Here is a 26,988-nt window from a genome sequence, read left to right as displayed (position 1 = left end):
GGGTCCTGGAGCATGTGAGATTTTGTGTGTGTCTCTATTTAGGACTCTAGGACTAAATTAGAGACTTTAGGACTCCTGCAAGTAAGCCCTGCTGGCCTTCAAAGCCAAACGTTCTGGGGGTTCATCTTCCTGGTGCAGGACCCTGGGCTGGGGAGCCCGATGTGGGGTCCAGACCCCTTGCTCCTTGGGGAGAACCTCTGCGATTATAATTATTCTCCCATTTGTGGGTTGCGCACCTGGGGATATGGGACTTGACTCCACCCCTCCTACCCATCTCGTGATTCTTTCTACTCTTTAGTTGTAGTAGATCTTTTCTTGTAGGTTCTGGTATTTTTCATGGTTGTTCTGTAAATAGCTGTAATTTTGGTGTGCCCATGAGAGAAGGTGAGCTCAGGGTCTTTCTACTCTGCCATCTTGGCCCATCTCAACCCCACCGGTTTTAACATCTTGGAAGGTATGGAACACTCGCACCCAGCACTGCTAGGCATTTTTGCCTCAAAACCTGAACGTTGGTACAAGACACTTCTCAAGGCAACAAGGTTGGCTTCGGAGCAAAACTTTTCTTATCCCAATTCAAAAGCATCTTCTTCCTGGCCTTGGAATTCAACATACAGATTTGTTTTTTGGGGCTATGCCATTACCGGCTGCATCTGCTGCTTTTAAAAGTTCTGGGAAAAGTATCATGCTAGGTGGCATATTCTATCACCAAAATGTGAATCAATTTAGCAGACTGCTTTCCAGAACTATACTAGCACATGAAGGGTGAAGAGGAATTTCCACTTCTAGGTGTAATTTATTTCACTTATAATTTCTAAAGACCCTAAGAATTAAGCTAAGACTAACTTTGGCGTATTAAAACTAAGAGAAATCTTTGGATCATCTAATCCAAACTTTTTTAAACAAAGGCCCAGGATAAAGTAATTCATTGGCAACCACACAGCTAATTAATCCACTTGGCAAATTGTCATCTTGCCCCATAAAATCTATTCTGATCTTTTCTAACTGGCTTCATGGGGAAAAATGTAACTTTTTAAGGCTTCTCAGGAAGAGGCTAATTTATATTTTAAACCATTTTAAAAGTGAGAAAATGAGGGAATTTTCATGTAATTTAGCAATTTGCTACATTGCCCCTTCTTTATGGGAAATTGGCACTCTGAGTATAAAGAGAGGAGAAAATATCTGTCCTGTTTTCCCTATAACCTTGTCTGGAGCTAAACATCCCCTCAAGGTCAAACTATCTCCCTCCATGAACAAATGCATTCATGCTTTGGGGATCCAAAGAGAAAACAGGTCCTTTCTTTTGAGAAGCCCATAGTCTAGACAGAGACCAGGTGCGTTCGTAAACAATATTATAATTCATATGGTAGGTACGAAAGATCTCACCCAGAGCAGGGGGTACATTTGTTGCAACTATCACTCAAGGTTTCAGTGTTACATTCAATCTGGGCTGTCAAAGGCTCCCAGGGGCAGTAGAGGGGAGATGATATTTGGAGCAGATAGCAAGTGCAAAGGCATAGAGAGAGGACAAACCTCTATATGTTTAGGGAACAAATAATTAGATGTGACAGACACTTAGGATGCTTGGGAGAACATGGCAAGAGATGAACTGGGAGGAAAACATGACTTTATGAAAAATTCAAAGGGGTCTGTACGTTTTCTTGTTAGCAAGAGGAAACTCTCAAAGATTTGTTTTTTAAAGAAGGGAGTGACATGGTCTGTTTTAAAATAATAACAGCCTGTGAGTCTTTAATTCTTATACAACCTATTTAACTCCTTACAGCCCTGTGATGAAGGCTCTATAATTAGGTACTCCCATCCAACAAATGAAAAGCAGAAGGAAGCTCAGTAACCAGCTTAAAGTCGCAGCTCATAAGGATCAAACCTGAGCAGTTTGGCTCAAAAGGCTCACTCATCATGACGCTACTAGTCAGAGCGGAGAATGGGCTGTGGGAGAAGTAGAGGGAAAGATATAAATTAACGTGCTGCTTCGGGTCTAAGCCAGTGTTTCCCAAACTTACCATTCACTTCCTACCTTTACACAACTTTTACCATCTGAGAACCACTTTTAATGTGTTTTTAAACCAACTCATCTCTTTAAACTTAAATTTTACAGGAAAACCTGAGGATAACAACAGGATACCCTAACAGGTATAAAAGTTAGGATGGCTCATGGCCCCAGAAACAAAAAGCTGTACCCAGAGTTCGATGGTAGAGAAGACGGGACATGTCAAAGCAGGGCAGGCAACAGTAGTCTGAAGTGGGGCCCAAAGGGTGGACGAGCAGCAAGAAGGTAGTTACTGAGAAGGCCTTGAACAGGATGGCAGCTTCAGCACAGGGAGGAAAATCTGAACCAGGGCAGTGAATCTGAGGTACTTACATGGATAGCGACGTGGGGGGTTTGTGGCAGAGTGAGGCTGAGACTAAAGAAAGTAGCCCCAGGGCCTGAAAGGAGGAGTCCAAGAAGCAAGCAGAGGGGTGAAGTATGACTGATGGGGAGACCCAGGCTGGGAGCCAAGAATAGTGCTGGGATATTTTAGCTGGTGAAAGAGGACTGCAGGGTGGGGAAAGGAGGGGTTGTTTAGGGGGTAAGGTAAGAATTCCAGAGGTGAGAGCAGAGGGTAGGTGGAGCCGAGGAAGGACTGCAGCAGCGTGACTCAGGGCACAAGATATTGGGGCAGAATTGGCTTGGGCACCCAGCCCCACCATGTTATATTAGCTTCGGCCGTTCACAGAACAGAGCATCATGATTTTCAGTGTTTGAGAGAAAATCGATGGAAAAAGTTGGCAGTACTTGACATGTACTTGCATATTACATTTTGCAGGTAGTCCCTAAGCCTGGATCCTGAACACAGCTTCCCACACATGAGACGAACCTGTCACCCATCTACCACCAGAAATCAGCTCTAAATCTCCAGTGGTAGGCACCACCTTCTGGGAAACACTTGTGTGGGCAAAGCATGATAAAAGCCCGAGGAACGCGATACTTGGAGGAAATTGCCAAGTTTCTAGAAGAACACTTGGGTTATCATCATTATTCTGTTTCACCTTTTTACCCCCCATGGTGCCTAGGCACGAAACTTCGTATATAACAGGCACTCAAATATTTAGTTACAATATTGTGAGTGGTTGAAAAGACATAAGTAAAGATGAGTCTTCTGAGGCACACTGGAATAGTAAGGACCCCATTCATGAACTACAAGGGCAAGGGGAGGGTATCAGACTAGTTCTGGTAGAATGTTTTCCGTCACAAGAAGGGATGATTTTTCAGATAGCTGACAGGCCATCTTAGCTCACTGATAACTAGAAAGGCCTTGACACTTTAGATAATGCAGGAGAGTGAGAAGAAAGAAAATTACAGATACTGTAGACAAGGCTTAATGTTTCAATAGCCACTCCAGATCACAGGCCCTTTCCCACTGCCTACAAAACCACTTATGTCTGAGCAAAATATGTTTCCCTATAAAGGAACTTTAGAAATTGTGGCCAACAGATCCTAAGGAGACCCCAGTGATTCTCACTTTCTGGCATTCACACCCTTGTATCCTACCTCTTAAGTGGGGGTAGGACCTGTGACTTGCTTTTAACCAAAAGAATATGGCAAAGGTGATAGAAATCATTCCTGTGATCATGTTATGATTATGTTTTATGAGACTCCATCTTGCTAGCAGTCTCTCTCTTTCTCCTGTTAGCCTTAGAGAAGCAAGCAGCCAGGCTGTGAGCTGTCTATGGACAGGGCCAAGTAACAGGGAATGGCAGGCAGCCTCTAGTCGCTGAGGGTGGCCAATGGCCGCAGCCGGCAAGAATCTAAAGCCCTCAAACCTAAAGTTACAAGGAAAGAAATTATGCCAACAACCTGAAAAGAGTGTGGAAGCAGAATCTACCCCCAGTCCAGCCTCCAGATGAGACCACAGCCCAAGCCAACACCTGGATTATAGATTTGTGAGACCAAGGGCACAGGACCCATCTACGCTGTGCTCAGACTCCTGGTCCACAGAAACTGTAGGATAAATAATACATGTGTGCTGTTTCAAGCTGCTAAATGTACAGTAATTTATTATACAACATAGAAAACAAACAAATCTTAATATAAAAAAGTAAAAAAAAAGTGAAAGGAATATTGAATTACTGGCCATTTGGGATATTTATTAATGAAGATCAAGCATCGAAAGATCGGTCCTCAATGCTCATTTCCATGATTTTAAGAGTTGGTCCTTCCATGTCCTGATTACCATCGTTGACACTGCATAACTGAACAGACGGGGAGAGTGCTGTGCTAAAACAACACAATTCATTTGAAGTCTCGACTTTTTCATTGTCATTGTCTCCTTCAATGACATTCACAGAAGTTTCTTGGTCTAGTAAACTGTCTGACATACTTACATTTTTTTCATCCCAAACTGAAGTTCCAAGATTCGTTTCATCATTTACCTGTTGAATTATAACCCCTTCTGAATCCTGTGATTTATAGACAGGCAGGAAAAATTCATTTGGTGAAGAGACTATCTTGTTCTCATCCTTTGGAACAGACAATAACATAGTCAAAGCTTTTTGGTATTCTTGACGTTCCTGTTGAATGGCTAAATCTTGTTCATTTTTATATTCATTTTGTTCTGAATTCTCAGCCTTTTCAAAATCAAGTAAATGCAACATACCAACATCATCTAGCATTACTGAGTTTTCCTTGGACATGCAGCCTAAGTCCACCTTCAGGATATGTAGCAGGTGGCGCATTTTTTCCTGGAGTTAAAAAAAAAATACAAGAATAATAATATTAATTAAGCTAGTCAAATTGAATTACTTTTGTCTGCAGTGCTGCTAACCTCAGCAGGATTCATACTTCTTCTTCCACATTCTGCCCGCACCCCTCACCCCCAGAGTACACAAAAAAGCACAAGGGAAAAAAAGTGCTTGCTCTTAATGCATTGATTGAGAGTATGGTAAAACTTTAAAATTCTTTCTATATTAGAAATTTTCTAATGAAGTTCTAAAGACAACAAACCTCCTCCAAATGATGTTTATTTTGTTTTATATGTCTCTCAAACAGTCGTTCTAGAAACCTACAAATGATAAATAAAAATGTTAATGTCTCAAAATCAGAAAATCAACTAAATATAAAATAGCCATAAAATAAATAAACTACTAAAGGTTGGAAAATATGTTTTAGATTACCCTTTTTCTTTCCAGAGATAAACACTAATCCTTCCCTGTTCTGTCAAGTTCTCCAATTTGGAAACTAGTATGGCTTCCACTATGTTTTAGTTATGTAACAGATGCCAATGTTTCTTCTAAAAAGACTGCATGCTACTTACATTTCTGTTAATAAAATATCTTCAGTGAGGTTCCACCCCCCCACACACACTAAAAGTTCTTTATCTTTTTTCTCTCACACACATACACAAACATCAAAAGCCTTCCCCCTCTTTCTCTTTCACATATACAACCCCCCAAAAGCAAACCCCTAAAGAAAATTCTTTACAAAGAATTTTGTAAAGAGTTACCTTACAATGCTTCCAAATTGTACTTGAAAAAAATTCCACTCATAGTAAATTCACATAAAAACCTAAAGTTATCACTTATTAAGCACCACTAAGTGTTAGACATTTGTGCTGGACAAATAATAATCATTATACCTCTCTGATCATGACCAATACTGGGAGACAAAGGTATTATAAAACCCATTTTAAAAGACGAGAAAACAACATAGTCTAAGATGATGGTTTACTCTCCCCTAAGGTCACAAGCAATTAAGAGAATGAAACCCAGATATGTCTGGCTCCAGACACATTCTTTCAACTACACCATGCTTGTCTAGCTATCACAGGAGTATATCAACCGGTTTCATTTTACCATTTGTTACTCTCAGTGAAGTTATAAGCCAATCTTAGATTTAGTTTTTCTGAATTATTTGAAATGTTTAAAAAGTCCAAGAAATCTGTATTCTGTATTTTAAAACTATCAATAATGTTTGGACCGGTCACTTCTGGGCACTGTTCTATGCATATATATTTCTTTACCAAAATTGGGATTACACAATACATACTGTTTTGATATCTATATTGTTTTTTCTAATCAACTATATATTTTGAACATCTTTATGCATCAATAAATTCACTTCTACAACATCATTTAAAATCTCTGAACAGAACTTACTATTACATTCTACAATTTATTCAGCTGAACCTTTACTATTCAACATGTAGGTTGATACCATTTTTTGGTGCTACTATAAAAACTGCCATAATAAACAGCCTTATAATCTAAAAGAAAAATGTGAGTTTTTTAAGCATATATACACATTTTTCATGCCAACCATTTCTGTTTTGGCTTCTAACCTTTGCTTTATTGTTTTTATTTACAGTTGGTATCAATGTTTTTGCTGTGGTAGTGGTAAAAAGAACACATAAAATTTACCATCTTAACCAACTTTTTTTTTTTTTTTGCGGTACGCAGGCCTACCACCGTTGTGGCCTCTCCCGTTGCGGAGCACAGGCTCCAGACGTGCAGGCTCAGTGGCCATGGCTCACGGGCCCAGCCGCTCCGCGGCATGTGGGATCTTCCCGGACAGGGGCACGAACCCGTGTCCCCTGCATCGGCAGGCGGACTCTCAACCACTGCGCCACCAGGGAAGCCCCATCTTAACCAATTTTAAATCTACAGTTCAGTGGCATTACATATATTCACACTGTTGTGAAACCGATCAATAGAACTTTTTCATCCTGCAAATCTAAAACTCTACACCCATTATGCAAACATTCCTTTTTAACATAAAGAGGTAAACAGAATTATTGTAAAAAAATTCAGGTCTTTTTGGTGTAGCTTTTTATACTAATAATGAAAATGTTCGCTTTAAGAAACTTCATATAGAAATAGAAATAACTCATTAAAAATGTCTGCACTTCACATATTATTATGACAGGGAAAGCATGTAGCATATACATAATGGGGTCCTATGATACATATCGTAAAGTTTTATCTAAATGAATTTCAGCTAAATAAATGTATAAGCTGGCTCAGGACCACACAGTTTCCTTAAGATATACAATACTAATCTGGTTTTGCAAACTTCCCCTTTCACTCACAGTGTGCAAATGTAGCCTTTAATTTGTCCTCACGTTACTAGTAACAGTTGTAACAAAAAAAAAGCTTGCTTTTGATTCTCATGACAGTTTCAAATAGTAAAAAGAGATGATGGATCTTTGCAAAGAAACAGCAAAATTTAGTTTACTAGTCTATTATAAACTAACGGATATAACAGTATTTTTTTGGCTTGTTTCTTTGTAGACTGTATGGGATTTTTACATGGGTGATAATGTCATCTGTGAATAAAGACAGTTTTATGGTTTTCTTTAAAATATGGATACTAGGGGTTTCCCTGGTGGCACAGTGGTTAAGAATCCTCCTGCCAATGCAGGAGGCTCGAACCCGTGTCCGAGAAGATCCCACATGCTGCAGAGCAACTAAGCCTATGCGCCACAACTACTGAGCCTGTGCTCTAGAGCCTGTGAGCCACAACTACTGAACCTGCATGCCACAACTACTGAGCTGTGCTCTAGCGTCCACAAACCACAACTACTGAGCCCATGTGCCACAACTACTGAAGCCCGTATGCCTAGAGCCTGTGCTCTGCAATAAGAGAAGCCACTGCAATGAGAAGCCTGCACACCGCAACAAAGAGTAGCCCCCACTTGCTGCAACTAAAGAAAGCCTGCACGCAACGAAGACCCAACACAGCCAAAAATAAAAATAAATAAATTATTAAAAAAAAAGCATCTGCCTGCCAATGCAGGGGACATGGGTTCGAGCCCCGGTCTGGGAGGATCCCACATGCCATGGAGCAACTAAGCCTGTGTGCCACAACTACTGAGCCTGCGCTCTAGAGCCCGTGAGCCACAACTACTGACCCCGCATGCCGCAACTATTGAAGCCCGAGAGCCACAACCACTGAGCCCGTGTGCTGCAACTATTGAAGCCCGCACACCTAGAGTCCATGCTCCGCAACAAGAGAAGCCATGACAATGAGAAGCCTGTGCACTGAAATGAAGAGTAGCTCCCGCTCGCCGCAACTAGAGAAAGCCCACGTGTAGCAATGAAGACCCAATGCAACCAAAAATAAATAAATTTATAACAAAAAATATGGATACCATTTCTTTTTCTTTGTGATAAATTTTTTTGAAATTGAGGTATAATTGCCATATTATTAATTTAAGGTGTACAACGTAATGATTTGATATTTGTATATATTGTAAAATAATCACCACAATAAATCTAGTTAACATCTGTTAACATATGTAGTTACAGAAAATTTTTTTCTTGTAATGAGAACTTTTAAGATCTATTATCCTGGTAACTTTCAAATATACAATATGATATTATTAACTACAGTCATGATGTTGTACATTATATCCCCATGACTTGTTTATTTTATAAATGGAAGTCTGTACCTTTGGACCCCCTTCAACCATTCTGCCCCTCCTGCCCCACCTCTGGCAATTTGTTCTCTGTATTTAAGAGATATGACAGTATTTAATGAACAAACTCTCTATTCTTTTCTCTACCTCCACAAACTGTGAACTCGTCTTAGAGTATGAATTAAACATCCTTTATAATTTACTATCAATTATAAGAACAATTACATCAATTATAAGAACATGATCCCCTAAGAAAGCAATATCATTTTCATTTCCTAATATGTGGAAATAACTTTAAAAAATTAACACCAAATGAAGAGTATTTAATATATCATTCAACCATTATAATACAATTTAAAAAATCTAACCTGTTTGAAAATAAACCAAGTTTCAAAATTTCATCTGTTACATCTTCAATGAAACTCAGATACAACAGTTCTTCTTCACTGTGAAGGCAAAGTGATATACAGCATAAAAAATCACTGCTTATTTACTCTGAAAATGATAGGAAACATGAGTACCTAATTAGAAATATCTGTACTATTACAAATGTACTTCCATCTCACATTATTATGAGGAATATTATAAAACAAACATTACATCTACCTTCTCAAATTATGCAAGGATATTTATTGATATTAAAGATGAGACAATATTCCCTAATAGAGTAAAACTTCATAGATGTCTGAAACATTCATCAGGAAGTAAAAAATAAGCAAGGATTAAACAAAACAAAACAGAACAGAAAGCAACCAGGGGCAGCGCCAAGAGGGCAACTAGGTGTGACCCACCGGGGGCCCGTGTTCTTGACAAGCATTTTCAATTTCCTCTGGCTCCTGACCAGGTCCAGCAGCAGAGGTGTGAGTCCCTCTGCATGGCAGAGGGGAAGGAAGAAAGTCATCCAGAGAAACAGAAACTTCAACGATGAAATCCTCTCCTGCTCCTAGGAGAGCATACTGTTTTAAGGTTGAGAAATTTACTGAGCAGAAAAAATTATTTTTTTTCCTCAAAAGGTTTGGAGATGAGGAAAAATATTCTAAAAGAAAAATCTGTGTATATACAGTAATAAATTTTAATTACTTGGACACATTTCTCTGTTATATTATCTTCTGAGTTAACTATATTTTACAAGTTATTACAAGAAAATTAGGGTACTATTATAGGTTTGATTTTAATTAGCTAAAAATCAGTGATGATAGAAAATGTAAACAGCAAGTAACTACTCAATTACTGAAAAAGTAAATACAAGGGAAAGAGTTAATTAGCAAATCAAATAGAAGACTAAAATACTGCATAAAAATTACACTTTCAAACCAATTCACAGGCAGCAAGTTTGAGAATAAATGAAAGTCTATAAAAGTAGATTGTTTTCCCTGAAAAAATACAGCTTAACTAAAACAACATTCAAACCCAGAAGTGGGTTTTTTATCTGCAAAAAACTGGTGAAGTTAGAAACCTCCAAGAATGGTATCCTGAGCTACCAAGCCTACATTTCTCTAAAACTCATCTTTATTATTTTTATTTATAAAAATAAAAATTATGGGTACTAATTATTAAAAAAAATAGCAAGTATTATTAACTTAGGGACAAATTTCTACTGGACATAAAGATGAAGTGATTAATAATTATTTCAGAAAATTCTGGTCATTCTCTCAGATTTGGTGTGCATTATACGACTGAACCCCAAAGCTGGTTGTAAAGAAAGATTAGTGTTCAATCCTGACTAATTTAATAATAATTTGTGTGAGTCTTAATTCTTCATTTCCACTAAGCAAAATGAAGAAGTCAAAAATATCTTACTCAGAATAGATTTTTCTCCCTGAAGGAGGCTGCAGGGAACATTGACATACTGCCCTGGAAAGAGAAAATTAGAGTGTTTGAACAAAACAATGATTTGGCATACAGTAATATGTTAGTAATAATATGTTTCAGAATTTTAAAGCACTTTTCACATTCATTATCTAATCTTATCTTCAGAAAAACCCTGTCAGGTATTTTAGGTAGGTGTTATTTTTTCCACTTCCTAAACAATTCACCTGGGGCAGAAAGGCTAAGTAACTTGCCAAGGTCATGTGTTAGTAAGTAGCAAAGATAGATTTTTAAACTAGTCTTGTAATTACAAATTCATGATCCTTTTAAAAATTGTACTATGAAACTTACCTTGTATAAACAATTAGTTTGACTAAGATTAAAACATAAATGATGTTGGAAACATATCTCCCTATAGAAAAAAGTTTTAAGCTGTTAATTATGATAAACTTTGTCATTATTCAGTTATGTCATCATTAGTTAATTCCAAGCTTCCTATTCAGGTATATTCAATTATAATATTTTACTTTACTTCTTTTAGATAGAAGCTACTGGGAAAGATAACTATCCCTTTCTTTAGGTTATTCTTTATATTCACTGAAGACTGGCTCAACTGGCTCAAGAGAGTATCTTAAGCTATGAGTACTAAAGCATCATGAATTTCCAGACAGAGAAGTCAGCAACAAACCTCCTTGCCACTCCCTCCCCACAAAAAGCCTTTCCAGGTGAGATCTCCCTAAGGAAAGGCCTGAGGGAAGACCTGGGCCCTGCAGGGCTGCGTGTGCTTGCTTCCAGTCTGCTACAGGATGTCTCATTCTTGCTCTTTAGTCTTTTTTTCCTTCCACCTCCTTCATCTCATATCCAAACTCTGACACTGGAAATGCACTTGACAGCTGAAGCTATCAAAGGCATTTTTTAAGTTCTGTACTACCTGCTAACCTATCTTTTTTCTTTAGGCGCAGTGTTCTGTAATTCCAAAACATGAGGAGTCGTTTTAAAAAATAGTGCCTCCTCTACAAAGCACGGACAGATAAAGCACTAGCACAGGAGGAATATTCAAAAGCACAAATGCTGAATCCTCAAATGGTAGGGTTCTTCAGTACTATCTGTGCCATGTAAACTGGTTAGCATCACTGCTGGAGGATCTGTCTTGGGGAAAATCCTTTCTCATAATGAAGAGGGATAGTAAATAATACAAGCCTGTATCCCTTTTCCCTTTATTAATGAATTAGCAAAATGAATTCATTTACACTTTTAGTGACCACCTACTTCGTAATACTTCCTTAGTAAAACTAACAGGGCCACTGAATTGTGTAATACCAAAACAGATGGGAGAGCATTCAGTTAAAACAGTACTCATGTTTCCAAGTCTGAAGTGTCTGTCCCCTGCCACCACCCCGCTACAGCACGTGGCACGTGGGATCTTAGTTCCCCTGACCAGGGTCAAACCTTCACCCCCTGGAGTGGAAGCACGAAGTCTTAACCACTGGACCGCCAGGGAAGTCCCCTCATGTTGCAAAGTCTGTACGTCTGTTACACAGGAAAGCAGTTAGATATAAACAGGTGAAATACCTTGATGAGGAACACTGAAGAGCACTGTCTTTAACCTCATCCCATGGTAATTCATGTCCTTGTAAAGGTAAAGGGGTTATTTTTCCTTTGGTACCATATGACATACAGTTAGATGCCTGGGGATGCAATGAGAAGAATAAATCTTTATTTTGCTTCAAAAATACATTATGAAAGCAGAACTAAAGCAAAACAGGAAATTTCCAAAAGTAGTTGATGAAAGAGCACAGAGATACCCAGTAGATAAATGTGACTGATATATTAGGACAAAGGATGTTTCAGAATTCACTTTTCACACAATCAAGACTTTTTTCTTAAATTTATTTAAAGGTAAAACAATTTCTTATATTTTAATGACGAATATTTTAAATGACATTAAAGAATACCACAAATAAACATATAAAGAGAAACCAAGCAAATAAGCAAACTTGAAAGAAAATAGCCAATTATTCAGAAACTCAAATAGCCCATCTGTTTCAAATGCCAACCTATCAAATATGTATTGTTGAAGCAGTGGTAGCTCCGGCAGTACGAACAACAATATAAAGAAAAAAACAAAAATAATGGCAGCCTACTTTTATAGAACGCTTACGAGGGGCCAGATACTGTGTCATGCATTTACTTGCATTATCCGAGTTAATCTTTAGAATGCTAATTTATGTGTAGTGCTTTACCGTTTTAAAAGTGCTGTTAGGATGGTCTATCTACTGTAGCTAATACTCTTACTAGCTTCCTCAAGTTGATTATGGAGTAAGGGGACATGCCGTTTTCTTACAGGGTTATTAGATAAACATTCGGAGCACAATGTCATAAAAACGGACTTCTGCTTTAGTTTATTTAGTTATCTACGGAGCTAAAAACCCTCTTCCTAAATCTCAAGCTAGTCATAGCCATCATTTACTGAGCCCGGGTCAGACTAGGTACTTTACCTACAACATTTAATCCTTCCAATGATCCTGCACATCAAGTACAGTTTTTCTAGAGGTGGAAACTCAGCTCTCAGAGGAACTGATTTGTCCTTGGGCCTTAAATGGCAGAACCCTATGTCAAAAAGCTATTAATGGCTGGGATGGAAAACTACGATCCTCTACCCATTTTCAGAAGGGAAGAGGGAAGCTGAGTATGCTTATATTATCCCTGAATCTGCTTGACATTTTAATAGACAAACCTTTTTCACAAACAATAAATTTAAATTAGTGTATGATTAATACCCCTAAAATAAAAATAATCAGTTTATATCTCAAAGTCAGACTTAAAGCTGTAATATTTTAAAATAAATGATTGCTAAACATTCAAAATACAAACACTAAAAAAGATCTTTACAGTCTAGACAAAAGTAAAAGCAAGCACAGGAGAATGATATCCACCTGTTTTTATAAAATGTATTATTTCCAATAATATAATCAGTGGCAATTCTTTAAAAAAAATACAGGCATAGAAACTAAAATAACTTCTGCACAACTTTTCTGGCTCCTTTAGTGATCCAAGTCTGCAACTTTGAAAAGAACATATAAGGTATTTTACTCATCCACCCGTCTATCCAGCCAGCCAACCAACCACCTAGAAAAGTTGCTAACAAAAAATGACCTCCCGGATTGGGCAGGATCCACCTGGCCACTCACAGAGACCTATAACCATCTGTAAACAAGCAATACTTCTGTATACTGGTTGTATCACATGCAAGAAGTGTCATCAAGAGATTATTCTTCACAGTCCAAATAGCTACACATGTTCTGTTAAAGCAGCTATAATTCTAATGTGGGACACAAAGAAATCTCATTTTTATTACCTGCTTTATGTTCATTTCTGAATCTGTGAAGTTCTTAATCTCAACTGTCTCAAAATCAGACTGAAAGCTGTAATATTTTAAAAGAAATTATTGTTAAATCTTCAAAGTATAAACACTGTGATAATAAGCTTTACTGGCTAGAAAAAAATAAACTTCAAACATAAGATATAAAATGCATCTATTCTTGTAGAATGTGTAATTTCTAATTATATAATCGGGAAATAGATATGGTTTGGATTACATATGCCTCTTTTTCCTTTTTTTGAATAGCAGCTAGATTTCAGTTGGACAGAATGGGACTAGGGAAGTGGAAAGCATTATCTTCAAAAGCTGTCAAAAATATAATCAGAAAAGTATTCGTTGTATTTGCTTCCCTCATTTCTTCTTCACTTAAAAATTCTATCATTTAATTCCTTAATTCTTTAAATGTATACAGACTGATCTTACTATACCTCTTATCTTTACCCAGACAAAAGAATACTAGTCATAAATTGTTTTTTACTTTTAAAAATAATTAAAACCTAGCACCAGATAAGTATTCATTTATATAACACTAGGAAAAACAATCACAAATCCGCTAACACTCAATACTTTACAAGATTTGTTTCTTTCTTCAATCATCTGGCAACCTTTAATGAATATTCATTATGTGCCAGGCACTACTGTATATGAAAATATTACTGAGGCAAATTATACTTAATTTCCAGAAATTATCCCAATTGCCTACATTATACCTGAGGAGCTGTTGCTGAGTATTTGCAGGGAGGGAAGCATAGGGGTAGTTAGACAAACAGTTGCTTTTTCTCCCCCAATATAGCCCATTGTTTTGCCATTTCTAACATAAATCAATAAACATATTTACACAAATGCTGTCTGATGACATACTTTACGGATTCTCTGAAAGTATATTTAAAAACATACAAAAGTTCTAGTACCATGTTTGAAACAATAAATTAAAATACGTAACATTCATGTTTATAAGGAGCTTGACAAGTTTAATAGCTATTTATTTTTTCAACAATTACTCTGATAGTTCTAGTGATTCATGCAGAAGGAAAAGCCACATTAACCTCATTCTAATCAAAAGGGCACTACCAGACCTTAAGTGTGGCACATAGGGTACATGATATAAAGTAAGGAATATTATTTAATTTCTACCACATCGTGAAGGATCTACTATTGGCTGTTGTGCCATACCTGCTTAACTGAGTCTGAGTTTCAGCTTCTATCTGCTGATCTGTAAAATCCTTTTTTCTTTTGGCAGGTGTATAATATCGATACTGTGACAGGAAAGATTTTGCTTCTGTTTTTAAAGTGCGTGGGGTGAATGGCAAATGTCTGTTAGAAAAGAGTTCAGAATGTTTATCCAAAAGGTCCCCACTGGGTGCTTTCGAAATTACTAACTGAAACCGCTGGGAATTTAGGGATGTGCTCCGGGGCCTTCTGCCGTAGGAGGTTCCAGAGGATGATTTCCTGGGCCCAGAGGCAGCGTGATCCATGCTGGACAGGAAGGAACTGGAGTTCTTCTCAGTACCATTTGTGAGGACTTTATCGGATTTAGGTGGATTTAAGTGTAGTCGCTCTGAAGAAGTTACTGGTGACCTTTTAAAGGATGGAAATCTGTTCACTTCTTCGATTAACATAGCATCTTCATCTTGTGGTTCTCCTGGAGGCTAAGAACATTTGGTTTAACAGTGATCAGTTACATTTACAAATTCAGATAATTGGGGATCTCCAGATTACACATTAAAAAATGTAGAGCCTCAGGGCTCTACAAATATAGTGTGTATGTTCCTGAAAATTTGTATTTGAAGTTATATTCAAGTTTTTGAATTATTAATATATAAAAATATAATTCTAAATATAAGCAATAGCAATCATTTTTCTTTCTGAAACTAAAAAAATGATTAATAACATATAACCATATTTGTGGTCTTGAACCTGTGTACTGAGGTAGATCTCAGTTTTGAGTTTCCAAACCAATCGTGAGTACTAATCCCCTTCTCAACCACTGCTGGTGGCAGCATCCACCCATTCCTGCCTTGTCATGACCACCTTCAGTGCCAGCAGTTCCTCTGTGACTTAAAGGCTTTGAAGGAATGAAAAGGAACTTCTCTTCACAATGTATAGATGTATGGAGCCCTGATTTAAGTAACTGATATTTTAAACATAATTAAGAAAGGTTGATGCCATAGGGAAGTTCATATGTTTCTTTCTCAACCTCTCATGAGTGGGGAAAGCTTTGAAAGGAAGGCATTTTGGCCTGCTCTATTTCTTTTTGGTTTAACCATTAAAAAAAAATTTTTTTTTAATTGAAGTATAGTTGATTTACAATGTGTTAATTTCTGTTGTACAGCAAAGTGAGTCAGTTATACACATATATACATTCTTTTTAATATTCTTTTCCATTATGGTTTATCCCAGGATATTGAATATAGTTCCCTGTGCTATACAGTAGGACCTTTTTGTTTATCCATTCTATATGTAATAGTTTGCACCTACTAACCCCAAACTCCCAATCCATCTCTCCCCCACCTGCCCTCCCCCTTGGCAACCACAAGTCTGTTCTCTATGTCTGTGAGTCTGTTTCTGTTTCATAGATAGGTTCACTTGTGCCATATTTTAGGTTCCACACATAAGTGATATCATATGGTATCTGCCTTTCTCTTTCTGACTTACTTCACTTAGTATGATAATCTCTTGATGCATCCCTGTTGCTGCAAATGGCTTTATTTCATTCTTTTTTATGGCTGAGTGGTATTCCATTGTATATATGTTTGGTTTAACTTTGGAAGAACTATTTCTACAGGGTATTCATAAGGTTTAAGAGTATAGGTAATATTTTATTCTTTTACAGACTAGGTGCCCATAGACTAGATGCCTTGTCCATGATTCCAGACTTTAGGGACACCTGTGTATCCTTTACAGAACTTTGAGGCACTTTATTAAATGGTAGAGAAGAAGTTACATGGAAGTTAATCTGCAGTGAAAAAGGCTGGGATTTAGCCAGTTATATCTGTCCTACAAGCTCATGGGGAGGAAAACAAGAGGAAGATAAGCAAGCTGAATAAGAAAGGAGCTGAGTGCTTTCTGTGCACAAGGTACTGTTATTGCCTTTGAGTAGAAATAAAAGAGGAATAGTAAGAACTGTTACTATTACCACTGCTACTATTACATACGGAGTGCATACTATGTGCAAGGTACTGTTCTAATTAATTTACATGTACGACTCATTTAATCACCACATCAACTTCTGGGTGGTGGTACAATTAGTACCTCTACTATGCAGATGAAGAACCTGAGGGGCAGGGTCTCATAGATTTGAACCCAGGTGAGCCTATGCTCTTCCCATTACATCATACTATCTATTTTACAGACTCATTTGAAATTTATACATTTTTAGATTTTTTTTACACCACCAGGAATCTTAAGCTGATTTTAACTCCTTTCATGGTAATGAACAAGTCAGCTAACTTACATATTGATTTACCTCAGCAAGGAAATTGCAGATAACTAGATATTGTGACTACAGCCTAAAATAGGTCAAGTCACCTATTTCCTTTCCAAGTGCTTTCCAACTTTATCCCAAATATAAAGCAGAATTACTCAAAGCAACTAAGTATTTTGGCATTAAACTGTGAGTCACTAGGGTAGTGTTTAGTTAATGACTTTAACACGTTAGTTGTAAAAAGTGTTCCCAAGCTAGGTTCACACTGCAGCTTATGTACCAGAGGAGTTTGGCTCTCCGGAAAGCAATTTCTAAGTATGATCTGAAAAATCTTTTAGGGCTATTAAATAATAATCACAGGAATTATTTACACTTGGGGAACAGAACAAATTGGGATCATAGCAGGCAGAAATGCATAAGGCATTAGATTGCCTGTGAGAAAATTCTTACCAGTAATGGTTATTTAATAAACAAAATGAAATACCAAAGAAAGTCTTTAAAGGCAGGAATATACTCTCATCTGTCTGAAATGGGCTAGGAAAATTGCTCTTGAATCAATTGAAGGCATGAAACTTTTCTGTATCTTTATATCTTATAATTCCTACCCTGTATCCTATTTCTTCTTTCCTTGGAAACCAGTAGAACACAGTGCAAAACCAACTATACCTATCTGCTTTTTTGAGATTATATAATTTTTAACTACGAATATCAGAAAGCTTGGATATGATTTTCATAGAAAATGTGTAACACACTGGTAAATTCACCAAAATTAAAATAGCAGATCACTGTAAAGTTCTAAAATCAGAAAAGTGTTCATCAATTATTGTCAATGGAACAAAAATTCTGGTGGTAATCTGACCACTTTCACTTTAATGCAATTTGTTGTAAACTGTTTCTGTGATTTAAGAATTTATGTAAAGTGATAATCATTGACAGTTAACACATACATGTTTTTATGTCAAAAATACCTATCCAATTTTACAATCACAGAATAACTGAGTATTAAATCAATCTTTTTCAGGGATAATGTCAGAAGAAATGGTATACAAAGATTTTCCAATTGTCAGGTTTTAAAACAGTTGAGGAATCAATTCAAGTGCAGAACAGGATAGATACAATTTATTTAAAAATTTGATTAACACTTGTTTTGCAAAAAGCTTCAAATTGTATTTTACAAAAGAAACTGATAGCTTCTGATTTTCACTGTTTTATAGTGCTTTTAAAATAGATTTATTTAAGAACATGAATCACATTCATATATTCAATTAATCTTAATATCACATGGTATGTGCTGCACCAGTGATGTGAGTGAGTGGTGAATAACTGTGTGTGAGGTATAAGGTGCAGACTTAAAAGTGTCTGAGGTGATAGCATGTAAGTCAAAATGTAAGAGAAAATAAGTAGCCCATATTACAGTGTGGGCAATTAAAGAAAAAGTTTTTGATTACATGGTCTCACGTATATAAACAGCTAATATGTCCAGAGGCCAAAGTTACCACTTTCTTTTGAATTGTAGCAAACTTTTCAGTAAATGCAGATTATAACTACAGGTAACTGTTAATCATAAACCCACCCAATTATCAAAATATTATGCCCCAAATAATAATTTTAATTTGAATGTATCTAAATATTTATCATCAAGTATTATAAAAAATGTAAGCAAATTGCAAATTACTATTAAGTCTAAATGGAGTAAAAAATATACTTATATAAAAGCATAAATGAACTATATTTTTAGAAGCAAAAAGTTACAGGGTTACAGTGACTGAAGGTAAAATGAATGGAAAACATCGTCCATTTACAGACTTAATTATATATTTTGTTTTCAACAAATCCCATCCTTACCTAAAATAGAATTATTAATTTATATTCAAAATGCTAGATAATAGAAACATATTTTAAAAAATATGTTTAAAAAGTACCATCACTGAAAATGAAAATACATACATGAGTCAAATACTGATGAACAGATTCCCAGATGGTACAGTGTATAGCAGGCTTATTCTAAAGGAAGCAGCTCTATTCCTAGTCCTTTTATCTACAAAACAGCCTTGGGGACTCTTAAACATATTTACAGCTTTCCTGATGACTCCCAAATCTATTTTCAGCCCAGACCTCTCTCCTGACACAGATACTTATATCCAGCTCTCTACTGAATATATTAGATGTTCCAAACGCATCTCAAATTAAGCAGGTCCGAACAAGTAAACTCGGGCAAGCCAGAAACCTGGAAACCTCCCAGTTGCCCAAGCCAGAAACCTGGAAACCTCTTTAATTCCTGCCTCTTGCTCTTCATATCATCTGATCAGTCACCAAGTCCTGGGGATTCTACTTTCTAAATGTCTCCTAAATATATATTCCTTATGCTCCTGCTGTCTTATAGATCATATCTTAATCATTTCTTCCCTATACTGCAACTGTCACACAATTAGTCTGTCCTTCCCTGCTGCCAGTGTAGTCTTTGTAAAGTGTTAATGTGATGACATAACTTCCCAACTAAAAACTGGTCTATGGCTCTGCCACACTTCTCAGAGAAAAAGGAGCCAGGTTCACTCTTAATTCACAAATGCCCTTAGTCTTTACCCCTGCCTACTGATATGTCACATCTTCATGTACAATGGAAAGAGCTGGAGTCAAAAATGAAACGGCTTTTACCAACAGGCAATAGTTTTTCCATATCACAGTTGCTAGGGGACAGAAAACAAAGCTCAGGGCCTAATCTAGACAGTCTAGGAGACCATGCTCATGAATCTGGGATCCTCTCAATGGCGACCCTCCAATTAGATGACTTACAAAGAAACTTGCCCATCTTGAACACTGGCACTGAGAGAACAGTGGCCTTTGAGAATGCGAAATCATATGCTGCTTCCACACAAGCTTGCAGCCTAAATTTGCATTACCCAGATGGTCCACAAAAACCTTAAGCCAAGACAAATGACTCAAGTTTTTTCCAACACATAAATTGTAGGGGGATAAAAAGGTGGGGGAAAGAGAAATTATTGATTAAAATAAATGTATCAATTAGTTGAAATTATTTAGATTCCAATTCCAACAAACTTAAAAAAAAAGAGAGATAATGGGGAAATGTGAACAGTGGATATTTGATGATATTAAGGAATTATTAATTTTTAAGGCATAATAATGATATGGTGGTCTATCTTTTAGATATTTAGATATATACAGAAATATTTATAGATAAAATTATATATCTGGTATTTGCATCAAAATAATCTGGGATGGGGGTAGTGAGTGAGGATATACATGAAATAAGTCTGGCCCTGAATTGATCATCGTTGCACTTAGGGGACAAGAATACGTGGGTTCATTATACCACTCTATTTTTAGAGATGCTAAAATTTTCAAAATTAAAAAGTTTAAAAAGAGACCATCACACACACAAAAAGACTTCCAGTTTCAGCTGACAGATGGAGAGAAATGGAAAGAGCATAGGTCTCACCATTATAATAAGAAAAAAAGCTGGACAAACTGCAAATTAATGATTTTTCTTGAACTACTGAGAGAACTAAGGTCACAACTAACCTAAAATCCACAGTGATATAGGTACCTGCAGGGAGAAACAGAACCTAAGCATTTGCTTATTTGGGACAGATGCTGCTGAATGACATATAAACTGGTAAGAAGATTATGCTAGAAGTTTTTAGCTAATTGCTAAGGACTGAGTGTGGACTAGTGTAAGAGTATGAAGCCTCTGAGACTTGGGGAGTTTGTACCCTCTTGCAGGCTTTTCCTCTAGGAAAGAGCTTTTCCACCAAAAGCTCTCAGGGAAGAGCAGGAAGAATCCTGAGAAAATTTCCCCCTTCCCTTGTTTCTTTGGCATGGCTAGGGGAGGGGAACAGCACCCACTGCAGAAATTACTCTCAGACCAATTTTTCCTTTCTCTCAATCTACAGGGGGAAATTCCCTTCACTTTGCCACGTAACAATTACAGAAGTGATATTCCATCACCTTTGCTACATCCCATAGGTTAGAAGCAAGTTACAGGTACTGCCTACACTCAAGACGAGGGGATTATTTAAGGGTGGGGATCACTGTGGGGCTTAGAATCCTGCCTACTACTGTGGGTCAAATACAAAGTACACAAGAAGAAAGAAGAAATGAAAACATACTAAATGCTCCACTTTAAAAGGCAAAGATTATCAGAGTGAATAATCTGACCCACCTAAAACCTATCTAAAATATTAGGATTAAAAAATGGAAAAAGTGGGGGCTTCCCTGGTGGCACAGTGGTTGAGAGTCCGCCTGCCGATGCAGGCGACACGGGTTCGTGTCCCGGTCCGGGAAGATCCCACATGCCGCAGAGCGGCTGGGCCCATGAGCCATGGCCGCTGAGCCTGCGCGTCTGGAGCCTGTGCTCTGCAATAGGAGAGGCCACAACAGTGAGAGGCCCGCGTACCGTTAAAAAAAAAAAAAAAAGGAAAAAGATATACCAAAGGAATACTAATGAAATGAAAGCTGGTTTAACTATATCACTATCAGAAAACACTTTAATATAAAAAGCATCAAGGCAAAGAAGTTCAAACCACAGTGACAACAGGTTAGATTCACCAAGAAAATATATCATCTCTAAGTCTGTATGTATATAATAACATAGACTCAAAACATATAAAACAAAAATTGCTAGTACTAATTCTTGGAGAAATAGCTAAATATATAATCATGTGAAAGATTTCTCTTAATAAAAGATAGACTAATTAGACAAAAAGATCAATAAGATTTGAACACCTAAAAGATATAAAACTTAATCTAATGCATACACTATATATTAAATACTACATACAGCTACAGAATATATTTTCTTTTCAAACACATATGACATAGTGCATTAAAAAATATTGTCCAAACAAATAAAAGAAAAAAAAACTGTCTACCTACTGGGCCATAAAACAAGTCTCAACAAATTTCAAGAAATGGATATCACACAGATGTTCCCTGATCAAAATACAATTAGGCTAGAAATCTGTAACAAAGAGAAAACCAGGAAAAAAAATAGAGATTAATAAACACTTCTAAAAGACGCTTGAGTTAAAGAATAAATTATAATGGAAACTGTAAAATACTTTGAACTGAACCATAATAAAAATACCACATATCAAAACTTGTGGAATGCAGCTAAAGCAGCACTTGAAGGAAAATATATAGCCTTAAAAATGCTCATACTATGAAAGAAGTGAGGCTGAAAATAAACTAAACAAAAGTAGAAGAAAGTACTGTAACATAAACTCAAAGAAAGCCAAAAGAGGAAAATAAAGCATGAACATTACCCAACTAGAAAACAAAGTACAACAGAGAGGATCAATGCAGTAAAAGATGTGCCCTTAAAAAGATTAATAAAACTGACAAATCTCTGGTAAGAATAATAAAGAAAAGACTGAAGGCACAAATAAACAACATTAGGATAAAAAGAGGAACTAATACATATTCAAGAGAGATTATGAAATGATTTAAGAGATATTATGAACAAGTCTATGCCAAGAATTTGAAAATTTAGATGAAATGGACAACTTTCTACATATGTACAACTTATGAAAATAGTTCTATAATGACTTCAAAAATTGCAGTCAAAAATCTCACAAATAAAACTCTAGGCCCAAATAATTTTAGTGCTGAGTTCCATCAAATTCAAGGAACAAATAATTCCAAACTTACATAAACTACTCTAGGGCATGGAAAAAGAGGAAATAGCACCCAGTTTATTTTATGAGGCTAGCTAAACCTGACATAGCAGAAAAAAAGGGAAAATGACAGGTCAATATCAATAATGGACATAGATGCTAAAACCCTAAACAAAATATTAGCAACTGTATCTGGTAATGTATAAAAAAAGGAATTACATCATGACAAACCTGTGTTTATACTAGGGATGCAAAGTTGATTTAACATTAGAAACTCGATTATAATTCACTACATTTGAACAGATTAAAAAGAAAAATTGTAACATCATTTCAAAAAATGCGGAAAAAGAATTTGATAAAATTAACACACATTCATGAGAAAGGAAAAAAATCCTCTTAGCAAACTAGGAATCGAAAAGAATTCCCTTAATCAGATGATAAAGGGTATCACAAAAAACCTAAAGCAGGGGTCAGCAAACTATAGCCTACAGGTCAAATCTGGCCCACCACCTTATATGTTAATAAAGTTTTACTAGAACAAAGCTATGTCCATTCATTTACGTACTGTCTATGGCTGCTTTCCAATGGCACAATAGTTGTGACAGAGACACAATAGTTGTGGCCTGGAAAGCCTAAAATATTTACTATTTGGCTATTTACAGGAAAGTGTACCAATTCTGACCTATAGTAAACATTATCAAAAAGTCAGGTTCCACCACCAATGAAGTATCTTAGAAACATTTACTTTTAAAAGGTAAAAATACTATCTTACCTTTTGTAGAGTGTTAAATAATGACTTGGAATTACTTTTAGAATTGGATTGCATTGCAGTTTTAGTTAATTTCAATTCCCTTTCACACCGTGCTAATTCCTTTTTGAGTTTCTCTCTTCGTTGTTGGTCTGCATCTGAGGGGGAAAAAATCTTTTGAAATACAGAATAAAATAGAAAAATTAATTTTTTGGTGTTAGATGACTAGTAAAGGGCACTTTTTTCTTGCTAAAAATGTTTATACTACTGATATGTAAATAAAAATCCATATACTTTTCTGTATAAAGATAACAAATATTTAATTCATAGAAACTTCAAATGGATTGACTATTTAAAGAGCAGAAACAAGATATGACAAATTGATTAAGCCTAAGGGCGCAAGGGAGCAATTCCTAGCAGATATAGAGATATAAAGGTTAGAAATGCTTGACCGTGTTGTCTGCAACTGTAATCACCAAATGCAGAGTTTTAATTAATCCATATACTCCCCCGCAAATATTATTGTCAATACCATCATATGCTATAAAAATTTAAGCTTTATATGAGTCAAAAAAATGACACTAAATTTTAAAACATTATTTTTAATTAGGATAACTGATTTCCATTTTTCTTAACTGCTAGTCATTTGAAAATACAAACGAAAAAGGGGGTTTCACATTTTAGTGTGCATTAAGTCAGGTATTGAGTCATTATCAAAGACTGAAAATGGCAAAATGAAAGCTAGTCAAGTTTCAGAGTTAAAAAGAAGGCTAACCATAAGTAAAATGACTTGTATTTTCATGTAAAATTTAACATATACTTTTTAATTGGAATCTATATCAACTTAATGGACAAGATAATTTCAAGTTTCAAATCACCCTGATTTAGGGGGAAAAAAAGGGACAAAAGGTTTGAAAAGACACTAAAGATATACAAATGGCCAATAAGCATATGAAAAAATGCTTTACATCCTTAATCATGAGGAAAATGCAAATTAAAATCATAATGAGACACCACTTCACACCCACTAGAATGGCTATAATCAAAAAAGGAGTCAATAACATGTTAGCAAGGATATGGAGTAACTGAAATCCTAATTATGTTGGAGGCGAGAATATAAAATGGTATGGCCACTTTAGAAAACAGTTTGGCAGTTTCTTAAAAAGTTAAGTATAATTTACCATATGACCTAGCAATTCCATTCTCAGGTGTATGCCCAAGAGAAATGAAAATTCATATTCACACGAAAGACTTGTACATGAATGTTCATAGCGCACTATTCATAATGGTCAAAAAACAGAAACAGCGCGTCAGTCAATTGATAAATAGACAAAATGTGGCATTATCCATACAACAGAATACTATTTCACAATTAAAAAGGAATGAAGTACTGATTTAGGTTACCATATAGGTTAATCTCAAAAACATTATTCTAAGTAAAAGTCTAATGCAGAAAAACACATATATGACTCCATTTATATAAAATGTCCAGAAAAGGCAAATGTATAGAGAAAGAAAGCAGATTAGTGGCTTCCAAGGCTAGGAGTGGGATGAGGAAGCAGCTGCAAAGCTATCATTTTGGGGATCTTCTTAAGGTGAGGAAAATATTCTGAAACTGGTTTGTAGTGATGATTGCACAATTCTGTAAGCTTAGTAAAAATCCATGAATTTTATGGTATGAAAATTATTTGTCAATGAAACTGCTATAAAAAATAAAGCCGGGCTTTCCTGGTGGCGCAGTGGTTGAGAGTCCGCCTGCCGATGCAGGGGACACAGGTTCGTGCCCCGGTCCGGGAAGATCCCACATGCTGCGGAGCGGCTGGGCCCATGAGCCATGGCCACTGAGCCTGAGCGTCTGGGGCCTGTGCTCCGCAACGGGAGAGGCCACAACAGTGAGAGGCCCGCGTACCGCAAAAAAAAAAAAAAAAAAAGTCTTTCTAATGCATTAGAATATGGCATTATTTAGACAATTCAACAAAGTATATAGAGATATTCTAGCTTTGATAAAGACTGAAATTATCAAGTCAGTTGTCTGCTATGACAGAAGAGTATATCTTATAAAAACAGAGATGACTCAAAACCACAGATTTCTTTCTTTTTTAAAATATGTCTATAAAGCCTGTTTCTAAGTTAGTTCATACTGATTATAATGAGCATCAGCTTTGTAACACACAAAGTAATGATTATTAATTACACTTTGGTTTGGTGATTATAACCTTTGCAATTCTTCTAGCCATCACAATTTTCTTCATTTACATGGCCAGAAAGAAAAACTCCTGTCTCAACTGACTGAAAGCAGAAAATATCATGGGATAAATAAGCACTAGCTAAGTCTAAATTCTAAAAACAAAAAATAGGAGAAATTCTTTAAATACAACTTATATGCCGTCAATTTCTGAATTTTTATCTCCATCCTCGAACTCTCTCCTGAACTCCAGACTTTGTATTCCAACTGCCTCCTCAGCATCTCCACCTGGATTTCTAAGAGGTATTTATTTTGAACTTAAAATGACCAAGACTTAACTCTTGATTCACTTCCTCCCCTAAATATCTTCCTATCATATTCCTCATTTCAGTAAGTTGTAACTGTTATTTTAGTTGACAGACTCTCAGTATTGGGAGTCATCTTTGACTCACTCTTCTTTTTCTCTCGTATTCTATCTACATCCAGTCCATCAGTAAATACTGTTGACACACATCTGAAATATTTCCAGAATCCAGCCATTTCACATTCCCTCTACTTACAGGCACTTTGGTCCAAGTCACCACTATTTCTCATCTGAATTACTGTCTCCTAACTAGTCATTCTGCTTCTACCACTGACCCTTATAGACTATTCTTAACTCAATAGGCCAGAAAGATGCTTTTAAAGTTAAACTGGCTCTGTTCCTTCTCCTCTACTCAAGACCCTCCAATGGCTTCCAATTTCATCTAGAGTGAAAGCCAAAGTGCTTGCAAACAGTCATAGCCCTATGTGGTCTGCATCTCTTTGTCCCATCTCAGTGACCTCATCGCTTGTCACTCTTCAGCTGGCTTATTTCACACCAGCTATACAGCTCTTCTTGCTGTTCCCCTGGATCCACTGATCACAATGCCATGTCAAGGCTTTTGTACGTGCTGTTTTCTCCATCTTGATTGCTCTTCCCTCCTTTACCCACTTGCTTCTCCCTTATTTCTTTCAGGTCTCTGCTCACCTTATCAGTGAGGCCTTCTTCTCCAAAGTCCCAATCTCCCTTATCCTGCTTCATTCTTTTTTATTGCACTTATTACCATCTGATATAGTCTATATTTACTCATTTCTTTGCATTTGCTTATCATTTGTCTCCTTCAACTGGAATGTAAGGTCTATAAAAGCAAACAGTAGGTGTCCAATAAATAATTGCTGAATTAGTCACTGAATAAACTCTAGTGTACTAAACAAAATATGCAAAATGCCTGATTATTTTAAATTGGTGAATTTGGATTTTAAATTGTGAATTTGGTTCAGTAAGAGGATTAATACATACATTCAGGCTTGTTAATTACACAACCTGAATAAAAAAGAGATAATCTTGTCTTATACATCTATTGTTCAGGAACTTGTT

The 26,988-nt window shown here is 36.4% G+C and overlaps 2 protein-coding genes across 11 annotated transcripts in view; one reads left to right on the top strand and one right to left on the bottom strand.

Annotated features, from left to right (window-relative positions):
- Positions 1-8,283, top strand: part of PTPN21 (protein tyrosine phosphatase non-receptor type 21) — an 89,603-nt gene extending 81,320 nt beyond the window's left edge. For 2 of the 3 annotated variants that reach the window (XR_007475190.1, XR_007475183.1), the window contains 2 exons: positions 2,114-2,148; positions 2,823-4,760. The gene's annotated coding sequence lies outside the window, so the exon portion shown is untranslated. Of the gene's footprint in view, positions 1-2,113; positions 2,149-2,822; positions 4,761-6,358 lie in introns of those variants that run through there. The other variant, XR_007475168.1, reaches the window with a different exon arrangement.
- SPATA7 (spermatogenesis associated 7) overlaps positions 4,021-26,988 on the bottom strand; it is a 35,943-nt gene continuing 12,975 nt past the window's right edge. For 5 of the 8 annotated variants that reach the window (XM_004262481.4, XM_012539490.3, XM_033418206.2 and 2 more), the window contains 8 exons: positions 23,429-23,562; positions 14,773-15,248; positions 13,576-13,642; positions 11,790-11,905; positions 10,209-10,262; positions 8,777-8,854; positions 5,000-5,057; positions 4,021-4,737 (listed from right to left, as the gene is read on the bottom strand). In XM_004262481.4, the coding sequence (XP_004262529.1) occupies positions 4,156-4,737; positions 5,000-5,057; positions 8,777-8,854; positions 10,209-10,262; positions 11,790-11,905; positions 13,576-13,642; positions 14,773-15,248; positions 23,429-23,562 (1,565 nt within the window). In that variant the 3' untranslated portion in view covers positions 4,021-4,155. Of the gene's footprint in view, positions 4,738-4,999; positions 5,058-8,776; positions 8,855-10,208; positions 10,263-11,789; positions 11,906-13,575; positions 13,643-14,772; positions 15,249-23,428; positions 23,563-26,598; positions 26,750-26,988 lie in introns of all 8 variants that reach the window. The other 3 variants (XM_049705278.1, XM_049705279.1, XM_033418178.2) reach the window with 2 other exon arrangements.

This window comes from Orcinus orca, chromosome 2 (assembly GCF_937001465.1).
Source record: "Orcinus orca chromosome 2, mOrcOrc1.1, whole genome shotgun sequence".
Taxonomy (NCBI): Eukaryota; Metazoa; Chordata; class Mammalia; order Artiodactyla; family Delphinidae; genus Orcinus; species Orcinus orca.
This window is presented reverse-complemented; position numbering and strand designations above follow the sequence as displayed.